Source organism: Entelurus aequoreus, linkage group LG06 (assembly GCF_033978785.1).
Source record: "Entelurus aequoreus isolate RoL-2023_Sb linkage group LG06, RoL_Eaeq_v1.1, whole genome shotgun sequence".
Lineage (NCBI taxonomy): Eukaryota > Metazoa > Chordata > Actinopteri > Syngnathiformes > Syngnathidae > Entelurus > Entelurus aequoreus.
The window spans coordinates 48,093,817-48,111,943 of NC_084736.1; the positions used below are offsets into that span (position 1 = coordinate 48,093,817).

General features: G+C 36.4%; 1 protein-coding gene across 1 annotated transcript in view; it reads left to right on the forward strand.

Moving 5' to 3' along the window:
• iqgap2 (IQ motif containing GTPase activating protein 2) overlaps positions 1-18,127 on the forward strand; it is a 108,036-nt gene that overhangs the window by 31,668 nt on the left and 58,241 nt on the right. The window contains exon 2 of the mRNA XM_062050902.1: positions 3,102-3,201. Coding sequence (XP_061906886.1) covers positions 3,102-3,201 — 100 coding nt within the window. The remainder of the gene's footprint in view (positions 1-3,101; positions 3,202-18,127) is intronic.

Below are 18,127 nucleotides of genomic sequence, written 5' to 3' on the forward strand. Positions count from 1 at the left end.
GGTCCAGCGAAGCCGGCGGCGTTTCTGAGTGTTGTTGATAAATGGCTTTGGCTTTGCATAGTATAATTTTAACTTACACGTACAGATGTAGCGGCAAACTGTAGTTACTGACAGTGGTTTTCCTGAGCCCATGTGGTGATATCCTTTACACACTGATATCGCTTTTTGATGCAATATCGCCTGAGGGATCGACGGTCACAGGCATTGCCGCTTACGTGCAGTGATTTCTCCAGATTCTCTGAAACTTTTGATGATATTATGGACCATAAGTGGTATAATCCCTAAATTCATTGCAATAGCTGGTTGAGAAATGTTGTTTTTAAACTGTTGGGCAATTTGCTCACGAAGTGGTGACCCTCGCCCCATCCTTGTTTGTGAATGACTGAGCATTTCACGGAAGCTGCTTATATCATGGCGCACTTGTTCCCAATTAGCCTGTTCACCAGTGGGATGTTCCAAATAAGTGTTTGATGAGCATTCCTCAACTTTCTGTCTTGTCTTTTTTGCCACTTGTGCCAGCTTTTTTGAAACATGTTGAAGGCATCAAATTCCAAATAAGCTAATATTTGCAAAAAATAACAAAGTTTACCAGTTCGAACATTAGGTATCTTATCTTTGCAGTCTATTCAATTGAATATAGGTTGAAAAAGAGTTGCAAATCATTGTATTCTCTTTTTGTTTACGATTTACACAACGTGCCAACTTCACTGGTTTTGGGTTTTGTATATAATCTTTTAGTTTCACCTTGACTGACTCTTGCACGAATGGGTAAAGGCAGACCATAGAGCATATTTAGTGGTCTGTCGCTGAATGGGTGTTAACTGGGTTTTCTCTGGTGTTTTGTGTTGATGGTTGTGTTGTGGCTAACATCACTCACGCTCACAATGGCAAAGATTATCTGATCTGTTTGCTCACAGTGCATACATCATTCATTCAATGCCATTCTGATAATCGTATCTGATTTTTTTTTTTTCTTATTTATTTATTTTGAAGCTTGACTTGGTTATTTACGTCCGATTATGTGCATTGTTTACTCCTAACACTACTAAGGATATAACAATATGAACATTCAATTGCATGGTGACCGAATATATCAGGGTTACCAATATTACCTCGGTATTGTTGAATTTGCTCAAAAAGTACTTATACACACATTAAAATGTTTTGACCAAGTTACTTTTTTTAAATAGACAATATGTTAGAAAACCCACTATCCTGCATGATTTGTGTTCATCTTATGCTTCACTCCATCCATCCATTTTCTACCGCTTGTCCCTTATGGGGTTGCGGGCGGTGCTGGAGCCTATCCCAGCTGCACATGGGCGGAAGGCGGTGTACACCCTGGACAAGTCGTCACCTCATCACAGGGCCACTTTACTGATAGTGTTTAAGTCTTAGTATTTTATCTGTTTTAATGGCTAAGCTTTTATTGTTTTAAAATATTGGTTTGTTGCGTCATCCTACTCTGTTCAGCGGTCATTGAAGGCACCGTAAAAACGCCTCCATCTCGCAATCCTTTGATGTAGGAGGATCAGTCTGTTCTAAGAGAGCACAGCTTGTAGTTTCAATTGCAAAAATAAATATATTAGTTGCTCAGACAGTAATGTTTATATAAGTTCAGAATGGCGTATGTGATTTTGTAACGGGGAAATACATTGTCTCTGGTTTTCATGTTAGCATTTAAGCTAGCGAGCTGGCACCAGTTAGTTTGTGAGTACAGTTATCATAGTTTTTCCATCATTTTATTTTAATATGGGGCAACGTGGCTCAGTTGATTTAGCAGCCGTAACAGTAACTTGAAGGTCCCGTGTTCAAGTCACTTCCGTTGTGTCCTTAGGTCAGACACTCTACCCACTCAGTGCCACCCACGCTGGTTTAAATGTAGCCTAAAGATGTAGATAATGGGTTTCAAAAGCGTGTTGAGTCTCTAGAGCAGGAGTGCCCACACTTTTTCTGCAGGCAAGCTACTTTTTAATTGACCAAGTCGAGGGGATCTACCTCATTCATATATATAATTTATATTTATTTATTTATAAAAGAGACATTTTTGTTAACAAGTTAAAGGTGTTTAATGATAATACAAGCATGTTTAACACATATAGATTCCTTTTTTTCATGAAGACAAGAATATAAGTTGGTGTATTACCTGATTCTGATGACTTGCATTGATTAAAAACAGACAGTAGTGATGATAATGTCCACATTTTCAAATGGAGGAGAAAAAAATGTATCCTTTCTGTCCAATACCACATGATAGTGGTTGGTTTTTGGCATCTTATTTGTCCAGCTTCCATACTCCTGGTTACACACTTTACAAGAAATACATTGGCGGCAAACTCCGTAGCTTGCTAGCTTGTGTGGGCCAGCTTTCTGAGACTCTTATTTTGTTAGTGCAGGCATGATGAAGCAGGGCTTTTATTGTGAAGACAGGAACTGTGCAGTCGGTCTTTATAGAGTTTTGACAGCAGGTACGGCGTGAGAGTCTGTTGAAATAAAAAGTGTTTCTCGCCTTCCTGTCTGTAATTTTTTTCTTAATAATGATCTCACAGCAGCCAGCGTCATCTCACAAGACCCTCGGGTGCCGTGAATGTCAATCAAGTGACGAAAGTGACGTCTTGGTGAAGATTGATTTATTATTTATTAGGTCTATTTTTTTAATGCCTGGCTGGCGATTGACCGGTAGCTCGCAATCGACGCAACCGTCGAGTTTTACTGCGGTTGTCATCAATTCCATTTATCTTTACATCCCTAGTGTCTTATTTTTAAGTCTGTGTAGTATAAATTGAGGAAAACATCAATACAGTAATTTGTTTCTAATTTTTGTTGAAATGCTGTACTTTTTAAGGTTAAGGTTACAAGTAACACCTAAATCATTCATAACAAATTGATCAAAAAACAACAATTAAATGTTATTTAAATAAGTAACCCTTTTCTGAAAAAGCTGCCACAAATTCAGGCATTTTAGGCTGCAATCTTCACAATAAAGCCAGCAAAGGCCTGGAAGGATTGAATACTGAATCAAATGCTTTGCTTTTGGCAAAAACACCTTTATTGACAATTGAAAAAATGAGAACTGACAGCATTTTATTTAATTTTTGCAGCCATTCAAGATGATGAGAGGCTGTCAGCAGAAGAGATGGATGAGAGGAGGCGGCAAAACATCGCCTATGAGTACCTGTGTCACCTGGAGGAGGCTAAACAGTAAGACTTGGCTGACAATTGGGAAAACAAATTCATCATTAAAGGAGCGCTTTCAAGTTACTTTTTATTGTATTTTGTGAGAACTCCTGGGCATGTCAAGTGTTTTGTTTGCATATGTTGAAAACCTTTTCTGTAATGTTAGTTTAATTGTTGAACATAACTTGTATGTATTAATAGCAAGAGAACAAAACTGCTGGAGAAGCAAAGCCACGCTTCATTAAATGATGCTCGCCAGCAGCTGTCGAGGCAGGTAGTAGCTATGATAAGATGCACATGAGATGATTACACGCTATTGCGGGCTCTCGTGCGAATTGGAGATCTGCTGACTTTGTAGAGACCAGGAGACTTAAAACACCAACCTTTGTAAACCCACATTTATCATTTATGTCCTAACTATATCAGATTTGTAGTTCACCTGATTTGTTTGCGGAGACAAACCACTTCCTGTCGTCTTGACAACGGCATCCATCTGAGCAGGAAGTGCAGTTGAGCTTTCTTCCCCTTAACACACTGGTAGTTTCAGATTCTTGACATCTATGTACCAGGGTTTCCCCTACATGTAAAACGGTTAGATTACTGCCTCCACACCTTCAAAATGCGTTTTTTCTTTCTTTTTTTTCAATGAAACTTTTTTTTTTTACATGAAAACAAATTTAAGTGATGTATAATTGGATATACCGTATATAGTTTATTATTTACATACTGTTGGCTATAATAAGTTTGACAAACAGCTCAAGTATCATAAAAACGTTCCTCATTGCTTTATTTTGCATTTATAAAAAAACACGTTTTAATCGCCTGTCAGAAGTGCGTCAGCAGCTGGTCCCAGCTAATTAATGCATTTCTTGTTCAAGCCAGTGTAAACTACCCTAAGTCTTTTGACATTACTACCGACAATAATGTCTAGCTTTATTTCGTGTGCGTCTTCAAAGTTAAACCTCTATTTGGACATCGTCGTGTGGAGTGTGCATTTGTCCACGTGCGTGTGTGGTTTTCTCTGGACACTCCAGTTTCTACCCACATTCCAAAAATATGCATGTTAGCTTCATTGGAGACTGTAAATTGTCCATAGATATGAATGTTAGTGTCAATGATTGTCTATCTGTGCCTTGCGATTGGCCGTGCTAATTTGAGTTAGCTTGTCTATGAGCTAGTCCATTGTACGTTAGCATTAAGCTAGCGGCATTACAACTCAACCTTCATCCTGCATAATCCATCCATCCATTTGCTACCGCTTATTCCCTTCGGGGTCGCGGGGGGCGCTGGAGCCGATCTCAGCTAATTGTATAGATTTTTTTTCAGTTTACTCCAAATTATAATATTAATCTGGCATGATTCCTACATGTATGTGCACTTCATGTGTATATATAATGTTCTTTCTTTAGTTAGATTTACAGTGACTTCATTGTGAAGAATTTTAACAAAACACCTAGTTATTTCTTCCAAATCTAACTCAAAGGACTGTTTACATATTTGGCAAACTAAATTGCAACATTAAAGTGTAGCCTGAGATACCTTTTACAATAAGCAGCAGCAATTGAAACTGCATTGAAGAGAGCACAATCTAACAAGTCAAATGATTTGTGTTAAAGCTGATTGTGATTCTTAATCTGATGATATAAGAAAACATGTTAATAATATTGTTAATGGTATTATTAACTAATAACACAAATATTTGTTTAAATAAATAAATAAATGTGTTTAAATATACATAAAACATTTGTTTAGCCTTTTTAAAGAAAATATGTGCATCACTGCAAATCAAAATTATCATGTCACACATGATGCCACGTATATAGTGGCAATAAAGGGGGAACCCTGTGTACGCTGATCTACTGGACATGAGCAAGTAGGGCTGGGCGATAAAACGACAACTGTAGGTATTGCGAAATAACACGTCATTGATAGAAAGACAGTGAATAGAGGTTTGAAATTACTTCTTTATTGGGCTCGGTGAGTCGGTGACAAACCAGTTCACAGTGACTTGACTTGGTGGAAAGGAAACAACTTTGTTTAGCAAACTGCAGACTTTATTTTAACTTGTAGCAACAGGACAGTTTTAGAAACTGGAAAACTCTAGCTTGGGCCATGATTGCGTTCTCTAGCTGTGTACAAATTTGGGGTCTACGAGCCTCAGACTTTGGTTAAAATATATGTAATCATTTTATTTATCTTAAACAGTTGTATTATGTTCTTCATTACTACCTTGGTCAGATAGAAAATACATATTTAAATCAAAATTAACATTCAAATGTCTTCACATTTCACTTATTAGTACGGCTGTGCCGATCGTTTGACTGTCTGTCAGTATTGGCCGATTATCGTGAAAGTACATGATAGCCATTCCTGATTATTGCCTGTTAATACCGATCACAAACGCACATTTGCTTTAGCTGACACTGTATGTATTTTCAGTCCCCCAGGCTGACGAGTGGCTAGCAGCTAATTGTGTCTCCATACAGTGTGGCTTCGCTCCGCTAAACTATTATTAATCACCTCCATTACTGCAAATAACCTGCATTTCTTCGAATCTTATGTATTATTATCACTGGAGGACAAGGTTAAACATCTTACATACTGTAATCCAGAAGCAGGTATGCTAGTAGGAAAGTTAACCACTAGCTTTAAATAACATTAAGAAATAAGTGCTTAGTTACTACAAGAAGTGTAGATGGAACCGCGTTACTGCAAAATGTAAGCAGAAATGAACAGGAATTTAAAAAGTAGATTAATACATCTACATAGAGCAGGGGTCACCAACCTTTTTGAAACCAAGGGCTACTTCTTGGGTACTGATTAATGCGAAGGGCTACCAGTTAGATACACACTTAAATAAATTGCCAGAAATAGCCAATTTGCTCAATTTAGCTTTAACTCTGTTATTATTAAGGCTGCAGCTAACGATTATTTTTCTATCGATTAATCTATAGATTATTTTTTCGATTAATCGGTTAATCTATAGATTATTTTTTCGATTCATCTATAGATTATTTTTCCTTTTACCGATTATTTTTTATTTTATTTTATTTAAATTGAAGATGAAAAAATAAAATTAGGCCAGTTTTTTCAAAAGGCACGGCTTTTATTTACAAAAAAAAAAAGTATGGCCACTCAGTCAACATTGACAACAACATAACAAAATATTCTGTAACAATGTAAACATTTAAAACTTTTAACATTTAACAAAATTAAAAGTAGCTTATTTGCTTTTTAATGTGCAAATATAAAAGTAAACATCCAGTGCAAATCTTAATATTCTGCAATAGTATAAGCATTTCAAAAGTAAAAGTATTGCTTATTTTGCTTTAAAATGTGCAAAAATAAAGATAAACATCCAATACAAAAAAGTGCAAAACGAAATATTCTGTAACAACAGTGTAAACATTTCAACAAAAGTGAAAGTATTGCTTATTTGCTAAAATGTGCAAAAATAAAGATAAACATCCAATACAAAAAAGTGCCAATCTAAATATTCTGGAGCACTGTAAACATTAAGTATTGCTTTTAAAATGTGCAAAATAAACATCCAGTCCAACACAGTACACAATAACCAATTCTACTCATTCCAGTGAGTGACTAACAGTTGTAATGAAGAAAGGTTAGCATGTCTACCTGCTTTGCTTCTTTTCTTGTTTACAATATTCCCAGCAGCTGAAAATAGGCGCTCAGAAGGCGTCGATGTGGCTGGAACTGCGAGGTAATTAGCCTTCACCTCAAACCAGGACTGCGAGCGAGCTGAGCTGCAGTTTAAGTTTCTAGTAGGTCAACGGGCTCATAGTGATGTTACTAGTAGTTGACTGGGAGGTGTTTATTATCATTTGGGGAGAGTCCGCTGCCTGATGCTCACCTGCTAAACACCTATCTGCTCGACGCTGAAGCGCTGACTACATGCGCTATGAATACGCACTGCTGATTGGCTGATAATGCTTCGTGTGTACCAATCAGATGGTTGTGTGGGTGGGACAATGCTGCGTGTGTACCAATCAGATGGTTGTGTGGGTGGGACAATGCTGCGTGCTGAGACAGAGGCAGAGAAGCAAAGCAACTTGTTAAGACTTTAGCAGCTAAAGTTAGCTTTAGTTTAGAAACTTGTTCGGTACACCCCCGTACCGAACCGAAATCCCCGTACCAAAACGGTTCAATACAAAACACATACCGTTACACCCCTAGCAGATACAAATGACACATTCATGTTTTTGTGTAATGATGACAACGTATGCTAACGCGGACGATTGACTAGTTGATGGTTGATGGTTTTCTTTTCAAATGTTCGTTCATAGCCGTTGTGCTGCTATGATAGGCCATTTCCGCTCGACACAGTGTGCATACAGCAACATTATTAGGCTGTGTATTGAAATACTCCCACTTTTGACGACTTTTGGCGTGCGTTTTTCCCCTCGCTCGCACAGTCTGCTTTGCGCTCCGCCATGACGGTAGTGTGACGTAATTATGCGACGCGTCGACGCACAAAAACGGCATCGACGTATTTACATAACCGATGACGTCGACTACGTCGACGCGTCGTTCCAGCCTTAGTTATTATTAATAATTAATGATATTTATCTTTGTGGAAACACTGATCATCTTAATGATTTCTCACAATAAATATATATAGAAACAAATAAATATCAATATGCAACACTTTATTTTTATATTTTCTCTAAGTGCACATTTTTCAAATTGAACATTTTCAAATGATCACTTCTAAGACAGTCTTGTGAAATCACAATATCCCATTTTAACTAGCTAGCCACTAACATTTTTTAACAAACCATTGATTACTTTGCACCATGTTTGTACAAATAATAACTCATGTAAAATACAAAAGTAAACTCTCAAATTTTTAAATCATGTCACACTTTGAACTGGACACCAAATCTGTTATCTGTTTCTTTGTCAGTTAGTGGGAAGCCTGGCATTGCATGCTGTTAACTAGTGTGCTGTACTCTGGTGTGTAACTTGACACTGCAACTCTGAGTGAGTCTTGCAGATGTGCATCAGTTAGGCGTGTTCTGTGTTTGTTCTTGATGAAGTTCATGTCAGAAAAGGCTGATTCACAAAGATAAGATTTTTCCTCATTGTTTGCGGAACCTTCTTAATCTTTTGGACATATTTTCACAGCAATCTGGCCTTAAGCTTAATTATGATAAATGTAAAATGTTAAGGATCGGAAATCTAAAGGGAACGTCCTTTCGAATGGAATGCAAAGTGCCTGTTTTGTGGACAGATGGACCAGTTAACATACTTGGTGTTGTTGTCCCAGAAAATCTGGAAGATCTAGGCTCAGTAAATATTGATAATCGACTAAGAAAGCTGGACAAAATTATGCAATTATGGAAAGGGCAATCCCTAACCTTGTATGGTAAAATGTCTATTGCCAACTCGTTAATTATTCCTCAATTTATTTATTTGTTTTTGTCATTACCAGCTCCATCACAAAACTTTTTTAAGATTTATGAGCGTAGGGTCTTCGATTTTGTCTGGAACGGCAAACCAGAAAAGATTAAAAGAAAGGTTCTGTACAAAGAGTATGAATATGGGGGCCTGAAACTTCTCAACCTTGAAGCTATGTGTCTGTCTTTAAAAGCATCAATTGTTCCAAAGATGTATTTAAACATTGAGTGGTACACAAATGTCCTGTTGGACAAAAAACATGTACTGTATCAAAATAAATTGTATCCTTTTTTACAAGTGATCCCCTCCCAGAGAGTCTGCTGGGAAACATGGCGGGGTTCATAAAGAAAAAAGAGACAATATTTTGCAGCAGTTAATATGGATGAACTCTAATATTGTAATAGATGGAAAGCCTTTCTTTTGGAAAAATATGTTTGAAAGAGGAATCATTTTTGTCAATGATATTATCAATGAGAATGGTAAAATTATGAAGTATGATGAATTTAGAGCTATGTATGGTGATGCTTGCTCAAGCTTTTCATTTTATCAACTAACTGGAGTAATTGGGAAAAGATGGAAACAAATAATTAATTATGGAACTACTAAATTATTAGTTTGTAAACCTCTAATAAGAAATTCTAGTTGGCAAAAAGGAACTAAAATAAATAGAAAAATATATAATTTTTATTTAATAAAGAAATCTTTGAAGGCTGCCTCATACAACACAAATGGAAAATGGGAGGACTTTTTTGACTGCCCGTTGCCATGGGATGCCATATTCAAACTAATCTATAAAACTACTATCGATGTGCAAAATCGTTATTTTCAAATTAAAATTATTTATAACTTCTTACCCACAGGGAAAATGTTAAAATTATGGAATATGACAGAGTCAGATGATTGCCGATTTTGTTGTCAGGAGCCTGAATCCACCCTGCATTTGTTTTGGTATTGTCATATTGTGTCTTTGTTTTGGGTGGAAGTTGAAAAAATGTGTTTAAGGATTGGTTTGTTTATGAAGCTTAATGTGGTTTCTGTTATTTTAGGAGAGTTCATTGACAATCATGATTTAGTCAATTTAATTATAGTACTCGGTAAAATGTTTATTTTTAAGGCCAAAAACAGATATTCACTTAGTATTACTCTCTTTAAAACATTTATTCAGTATTTTCTAACTTTAGAAAGTTACATGGTTGAAAACGATAATGATGCCAAAAAACATTAAAAAAAAGATGACAAGTCCTCAAAGGCTTATTTTGAAAGTATAATTATGTTTATAGATTATATGATATCTGTTGGGTTCCCTAATTTTTTTCTGTGTACATGAATGAAGGTGTGTGTTGCTGAGTCCGACTTGGACATTATCTGGACTGGGCCTGGTTTAAAAAACCCTTTAAACAAATCTAATTTCATTGACAACCTGGTCTGTTGAAGATAAGGCCCTTTTTTAAAAAATAAAATAAAATAAGATAAATAAATAAAAAACATTTTCTTGGATAAAAAAGAAAGTAAAAGAATATAAAAATAATTACATTAAAAATAGTAATTAATGAAAATGTTAGTGGACCAGCAGCCTATACAATCATGTGTGCTTCAGGGACTGTGTCCCTTGAAGATATGTTGTCTATGTTGTGGGAACCAGAATATTGGTAGCAGAAAGAAATAACCTCTTTTGTGTGAGTGGGTGTGGATGAGTGTGCATGGGGGAGGTTGTTTGGGTTGATGCACTGATTGAAAGTGTATCTTGTGTTTTTTCTATGTAGATTTAATTTTTAAAAAAAAATAAATAAATAAAAATTATTATTATTATTATTTTTTTTAGAACAGGCCCGCGGGCAACTCATCTGGTCCTTACGGGCGACCTGGTTCCCGCGGGCACCGCGTTGGTGACCCCTGACATAGAGAATAAATTAACGACAACTGTTGGTGTGTCAGCATTGTCACAGCCAGACATGCAAAAGAGGCGGTGGTGTGGTGTGGTGTCGAAACCAAGAGTAGTATCAGTATGTAATTGTTACTAGAATGATTAGGTTGATAATTTGTATTTTCCTAAAATATTTGTTGTTGTGAATGTTTACAGGGAGGAATAATAGGAGGAAATACTTGCCCTGGACACAGAAGGATGTAGAGGGCAAAAACCAAAGGAAATACTATTGTATTGAAGGGGACGAGCAGTAGAAAATGGATAGATGGATGGATAATAATAAACTGTCAATACCACCTAACATCAATACATTTAAAAATGTAAAGTTAATACTCTTATCGTTATTGGTATCGATGATCAGAATCTTAAGCATAAAACCCTAATCGGAACATCCCTATTTATTATCAATGTACAATTTAAGCGTGACAATAGTCATTTTATTTATATCTTGATACATATTGATATAGACTGATACGGAAAAACAAATTTTTAGATATTTTATTTACTCGTATTGCCAAGCTCCATGACAGGTGAATCTTTGGGCAGCAATCTTTCTGTCTTATAGCTGAATGTGCACTTCAAACTTTGACTGTGTTACCTGCTTATGTAAAAGGATAAAGTAGACTAAACCAAACACACACCCTGTTACCTAGATTATTAACCTCTTACATTGTTTATTAGTTTGCTTTAGTGGAAGTCTTGCTTTATTGTTCTGTGTGGCTTAAACTCAAACCGCTGCTTCCCTTAAACTCAACAATTTGTAATTGTCTTGCTTCTTCCCCTGCAACTCCCTAAACTATGACTCAAAACAATAAAGAATGTTCCTTCTATTCTGGTAAAAGTGTCACATTAGATTAGGATTAAAGCAGACTTCTAATGAAGCAGAGCGAGCCAGGGATTAGACTCTGCACCTCTTGGGTCAGGAGTCAGTGTTCGTTAAACACGTATTGAAGCCACTCAGCTCCAGTTTAGTGGCCCTGTGGAAAAAAACATTGCAAGAACTAGAAAAATATTTTATTTTTGACGTATGATTTAATCCACAGCTAATCATTAGCTCATCCAAAGTGTCTGAACTGAGGTTTTTAGAGCCTTGTTTCCACCAAGCAGTGCAGTGCAGTTCAATCTGGGTTGCAAATCTGTTATTTTTAGATTATGTAGTCATTCTGTTGTTGGTGGTTTCTTTCAAACACATGAATTTCTTCAGTTACACTTGATGATTTGTTATTACCCAGAGTTGGCTATTTGATGCAGGCGAACTCTTGGACTACAAGGTACAGTGCACCCAGAAAGTATTCACAGTGCTTCACTTTTTCCACATTGTTATGTCACAGCCTTATTCCAAATTGGAATAATGAATTTGTTGTCTTCAAAGTTCTACAGACAATGTATTAAAAATACAAAAACTACAAAAAAAAAAATACATGTACATAAGTATCACAGCATTTTCTCAATACTTTGTTGGTGCATCTTAGGCAGCAGTTACACCCTGAAATATTTTTTAATATGATGCCACATACTGTACTGGGCATACGTATTTATCTTTTTGCCAATTCCTCTTTACAACACTTCTCAAGCTCCATCTGATTGGATGGGAAGCGTTGGTTTTATCCATGATGTCTCTGTACATTGCTGCATTCATCTTTCCCTCTATCATGACTAATCTCCCAGTTCCCGCCGCTGAAAAACAATCTCCACAGCATGATGCTGCCACCACCCTGCTTCACTGTGGGGGTGGAAGTGCCTGGTTTCCTCCAAACATGACACCTGGCATTCACGCCAAATAGTTATTTGTCTTATCAGACCAGAGAATTTTGTTTCTCATGGTCTGGGAGTCTTTCAGATGCATCTTGGGAAACTTTTTTTTTTTAACCAAGAAATGGCTTTTGTCTTGCCACTTACCCACAGGGCTGTAAACTTAGATTTTTCACTAGCATTGGTGCTACATTACTAAATGAAAACAATTAGTAACACAAAAACAATTTTGTTGCACAGACAACAATTAGGAGCAATATGAAAGATCCTAAATATCACAATTATATAATTAACACTCAAACAACGTGCACTCATACATATAAACACAATGCCATCATAAGGCCTACTGTAACGCTCAATTAAACACAGATATCATCCCTAAACTCTGCCCGCACTGTCGCTAACACAAGTGTAGGGCTGGGCGATATGGATCAAAACTCATATCCCAAAAGTTTGGCCCATAAACTAACCCATTCATGGAAATATCCGTTGACGTAACTAAATATTTCCACAATGCCTTGATATAACATTTTCTGGACTGATGGGGATCCCAAATACACAACCACAAAAACAAGTAAGAAAAGTAGGTTTTGCAGAATAGGATCCCAACTTAAGAGGTGTTTTGAGATAAGAAAAAAGAAAAAGCCTTGAAATTAATATAAGAAAAGTCAAGTATATTCCTCCAATCTTCTTTAAAAACATTTAGCTATGCTCAATTATTCAACTAACAAAAATACAAAAGAACAAAGTGTTAAGTAAATATCCTGGTTTAAGAGGACATGTTTAAACGTCAGCAGCAACATGAAAATAGTTTATCTTAAACAATGGTGTTTTTATGGGTAAACATTATTATAGGACATACACACAAATATGTTAGTCAGGAACACCAACCTCCCAACTGCTTCACGATGGTGTGTGGCAGGCTGTGTTCTGAAAATTACTTTAAAAAAGTAATTAATTGTAGTTACTTGTTACTTTTCTAAAAAGTATTTGAATTACTAACGAAATTACTCTTTAATACATGTAATTAATAACTAGGTAAAGTAATTCATGTGTTATTGAAACAAATTTCAAATATCTGACATAATGGAGTTAAGACAAGTTTTTGTATGCATCTGTGCTGTTGCCTAGCGACGTGTGACATCAGCGAGTCCACGCTAAGTCTGACTCTCACAGGCATAGCTTGAGCTGTTTGTGTTAGCTTAGCAGGCTTGGATCGGCAATTTGTCTGCTCTGACGGCAGGTTTTTTGAGTCTTTCACTGGTTTGTGCTACCTCTGCTTAATAAATAGATTAAATGTGCTTCCATGGCTGTATGTTCTTGTCAACAAACGGTGTATTGTTTGGGTGGCAAGTTTGTCACTTCAGTCGTAGTTACTGGCACAGAGTGCAGTTTGTGTCGAGTTTGAAGGTGGTGAAAAAAATGTTGTCTTTTACTGACCAATTCTTCCTACTAAGACCTTGTTTTCTTTCATGTTGAAAGACCACTTGGAGCTCCCTCATAGCCGTGCTACAGGTAAAACCCAGCTCCCCTCTGTGCATGAAGGAAGAGAAGGGGGACACACAAGGCGCGCAAAGACTGATCAGTGACAATGCCATGTCAATCAATTGTTCATTTGATTATGGTTTACGTTTATTTCAAACATGTTATACAGAAGGGCAAACATTTTAGTATAGTTTGATCAAATTTGAAATTATTTATTTTTGGAGCAAAATGCTAATTGAAGGGTAAAATCTGTATTCACACGCGTACTTCTTTTATTTGAATTTTTTTAATACTCGCACAACCTTTTTTTTGAGATACAGAGGTGTGGATTTCTTCTGTTGCTGGATGCGTCAGCATATAGACCATCAGAATGCCTCCACAAAGGAAAAGCCCGACATCGGAGGAGTTCGAGGAGATGAAGCTCACACTCCACTCCCTGTGCAGCGATGTGACTGCGGTCAGAACGCAGCAGGAGCAGCTTCTGGGGCTACTAGAGGAGGTGAAACAGCTACGCCTCCAAAACGTGGAAAAAGACTTGCGCATTGTGGACCTGGAGCGGCGAGTGGACGAGCTGGAGCAATACTCCCGCATGAATGATGTGGTCATCACCGGCATCAAGATCAAGCCGCGCTCCTACACGCGTGCGGTTGCCGCGGACAGCGGGGAGCCCAACGAGCAGGAGACACAGTCGGTGGAGCAGCAGGTGGTTTCCTATCGCCAGAGCAGGGGAATAGAGATGGACCTGGAGCACATCGAGGCTTGTCACCCACTGCCAATGAGGAACCAGAGACCACCAGCTGTCATCATGAGATTCACAAACAGGAAAAAGAAAATGGCACTATTGAAGCAAGGACGCAAACTGAAAGGTACAGATGTTTTCATAAATGAACACTTGACAAAGAAAAATGCTTACATCGCAAGGATCGCATGACAACTTAAAAGGCAAAGCAAGATTGAACAAACCTGGGTAACAAACTGTAAGATCTTCATCAAACTAAATGGGACGCCGGAGGAAGCAAAAGTCTTGGTGGTAAGGAAAATAGAAGATCTTGATAAGTATTGACATTGATGCAGTACTTGGTATCAATGTAGCTTTGTGACTTTTACATCATCTCAATGCTACCCACACCAAGAACACAGACCACACCAAGTATTGATATGGACATGTTACAGAAGATCCTACAACATCAACAAAAAGAACTGGACATGTGTGAGTATCAAGAGCACGCCACAACAGAGACTGATATGGAGATAGACCCTGATAATAATTTTTTCTCTGCGATTGTTAAAAACTGTAATTATTTTACCCATGAACAATATGAAAACAGTGTCAAATCAGAAGATAGTCTATCAATAATACATTTCAATAGTCGAAGCATGTACACTAACTTTGAGACTATCAAGGATTACTTGAAAGAATTTCCTCATCCATTTACCATTATTGCAATTACTGAAACCTGGTTCAACGATGATAAAGGTATTGATTTTAGTCTGAATGACTATGAATTAAGATACATAAACAGAATAAATAAAATAGGAGGAGGGGTTGCATTCATAAATCTGTTACATTTAAAGTTTTAACAAACATAACCATAGCAGTCGATGGATTATTTGAATGTTTAACAGTGGAAATCCTAAATGACAAAAAGACAAATCTTCATGAGTTGTGTATACCGGGCACCTGGTTCAAGTATAGAAACTTTCAATGAGTGGATGGGTAAACTATTTTCCTCTGTGAACCATAAAACCATATTTATCTGTGGTGATTTTAACATTGATTTTTTGAACTCAACCAAGCAAAAACATGTTGATGACTTCATTGACACAATGTACAGCTTGTCTCTATATCCAACCATAACCAAACCAAGCAAAATAACAACACATAGTGCCACAATCATCGACAACATTTTTACTAACATTATGGGAAATCAAATCACCAGCGGCCTATTTATGTGATATCACTGACCATTTACCTGTTTTTACTTTATATGACTGTCATCTCAAGAAAACCAAAGACACTATGGCAAAAATCTCTTAACAAATAACAACTGAGGAAACAATCTCTGCCCTAAACAATAGTTTAGCAGTTCAGGATTGGACTTCAGTTTACAGAGAACCAAATGTGGACAGTGCTTATTGTAATCTTTACTTCCCTGCATAATAAACATTGCCCTGTGAAATAATATTTTATAAAAGGAAAACATAAAAATAGCCCTTGGATCACAAAAGGGATCATTAATGCCTGTAAAAAGAAAAACAATCTCTACAAACTGTTCATCAAAATAAAAACAAAAGAAGGTACAAGAGTACAAAAAGTACAAAAATAAATTAACTGATGTTATAAGAACAAGCAAACGGTTATGTTATTAAAAAAAAACCTATGAAAACAAAAACAATATAAAAGGAATTTGGGATGTTTTGAATAGTCTAATCAAACGAGGATATTTAAAGTTGACATATCCTGATTACTTTATTGATGAAAACAGTGAAGATTATAATATGAGTAATGTAGTGAATAAGTTCAATAGCTTTTTTGTAAATGTTGGTCCTAAGTTGGCTATTGATGTCCCAGACAATGGAGTTACAAAATCAACTATTGAACAGAATTCTTTGTCATTCTTCCTCTCAGCTACAAATGAGCAGGAAGTGACAAACATTGTGCGGCAGTGTAAAAGTAAGTGCTCCACTGACTGCCATGATATCAACATGATATTGGTTCAAAAGGTTATACTGAATATTGTAAAACCCTTAACTTATATATGTAACCTATCATTCCAGACTAGCCGCTTTCCAAGTCAAATAAAAATCGCTAAGATAACTCCGCTCTTCAAAAGTGACAGCAAACACGCTTTCACCAATTACACACCAATCTCTCTTTTGCCTCAGTTCTCAAAAATCTTAGAGAAACTATTTAACTCTCGACTTGAATCTTTTCTTGAGAAGCATCATCTACTGTAATCAATGACGGTCAGTATGGCTTTAGGTCCAAAAGAACAACCTCAATGGCGATAACTGAAGCTATTGAAGAAATTACTAATGCACTGGAGCATAAAAGATATGCAGTTGGTATCTTTATTGATCTAAAGAAAGCCTTTGATACCATTAATCATTCAATTTTACTAGATAAAATGGAAAGATATGGAATTAGGGGGCTGGCTTGACTGGTTAAAAAGTTATTTAACAGGGAAGATAAGGTTTCTAAAAATGGGTACATTTTTATCTAATACTCTTGGCATTGCTTGTGGTGTACCCCAAGGGTTCGTGTTGGGGCCAAAACTGTTTGTGTATATTAATGATATGTTTAATACATCCAAAGTTCTGAAATGTATACTATTTGCAGACGACACAAATATATTCTACAGTAGTGATGACTATAATGAGCTCATAAATACAGTAAACACAGAACTAAACATAGTAAAAGAAATGGATGGACACAAATAAATGATCTTTGAATATAAATAAAACTAAGAAAGTGATGTTTGGATATCACAACATAATGTCTGAACAGAAAATAAGTATTGATGGTACCCAAATTGAAATCGTAAATGACAATACATTTTTGGGAGTAATAATTGATAGTAAACTATCATGGAAACCTCATGTCAGACACATTAAAACAAAAATCTCCAAAAGCCTCTCAATTATAAACAAAGCAAAACTACACCTCAATGAAAATGCACTCCATACTCTATACTGCACCTTGGTACTCCCATACCTTACATACTGTGTTGAAGTATGGGGGAATACTTACCACAACACAATTCATCCTCTGATCATGTTACAGAAAAGAGCAGTGCGGATCATTCACATCGTTGGTTATTTAGAACATACTCATAACCTGTTTATGCAATTAAAGTTGCTCAAATTTGATGACCTTGTTAAATATAATACATTAATAATCTTATATAAAGCATTTAACAAATTATTGATGCCTAATCTACAACGTTTTTTTATAAAACGAGTCCAAGCTCATAACTTGAGAGGCTTTGGATATTTCTCATTGCCGAGAGCTCAAACCACTCTTAAACGTTTTTGTGTGCCTTATGCGGAGTAAAACTATGGAACAAACTGGACTTACAACACAAGCAATGCCAAACTATTAATCGATTTAAACTATTATACAAACATTGGGTCTGGTTCAAATATAGAGATGAGGGACTTTAATTTGACCTGCTGTTGTACTCTGTCTCAAAGTGTTATCATGTGCTCAATGTTTCCTTACCATTATTGCTATGTTGTCTATTACCATTATTGCTATGTTCTCTTATTACCATTGTTGGTATATTCATTCTTCCTACATTGTTGATACAAATGATTGTTACAGTGTAATAATTATTGTTACCTGTGGTAATGCCACTATGATACAACATT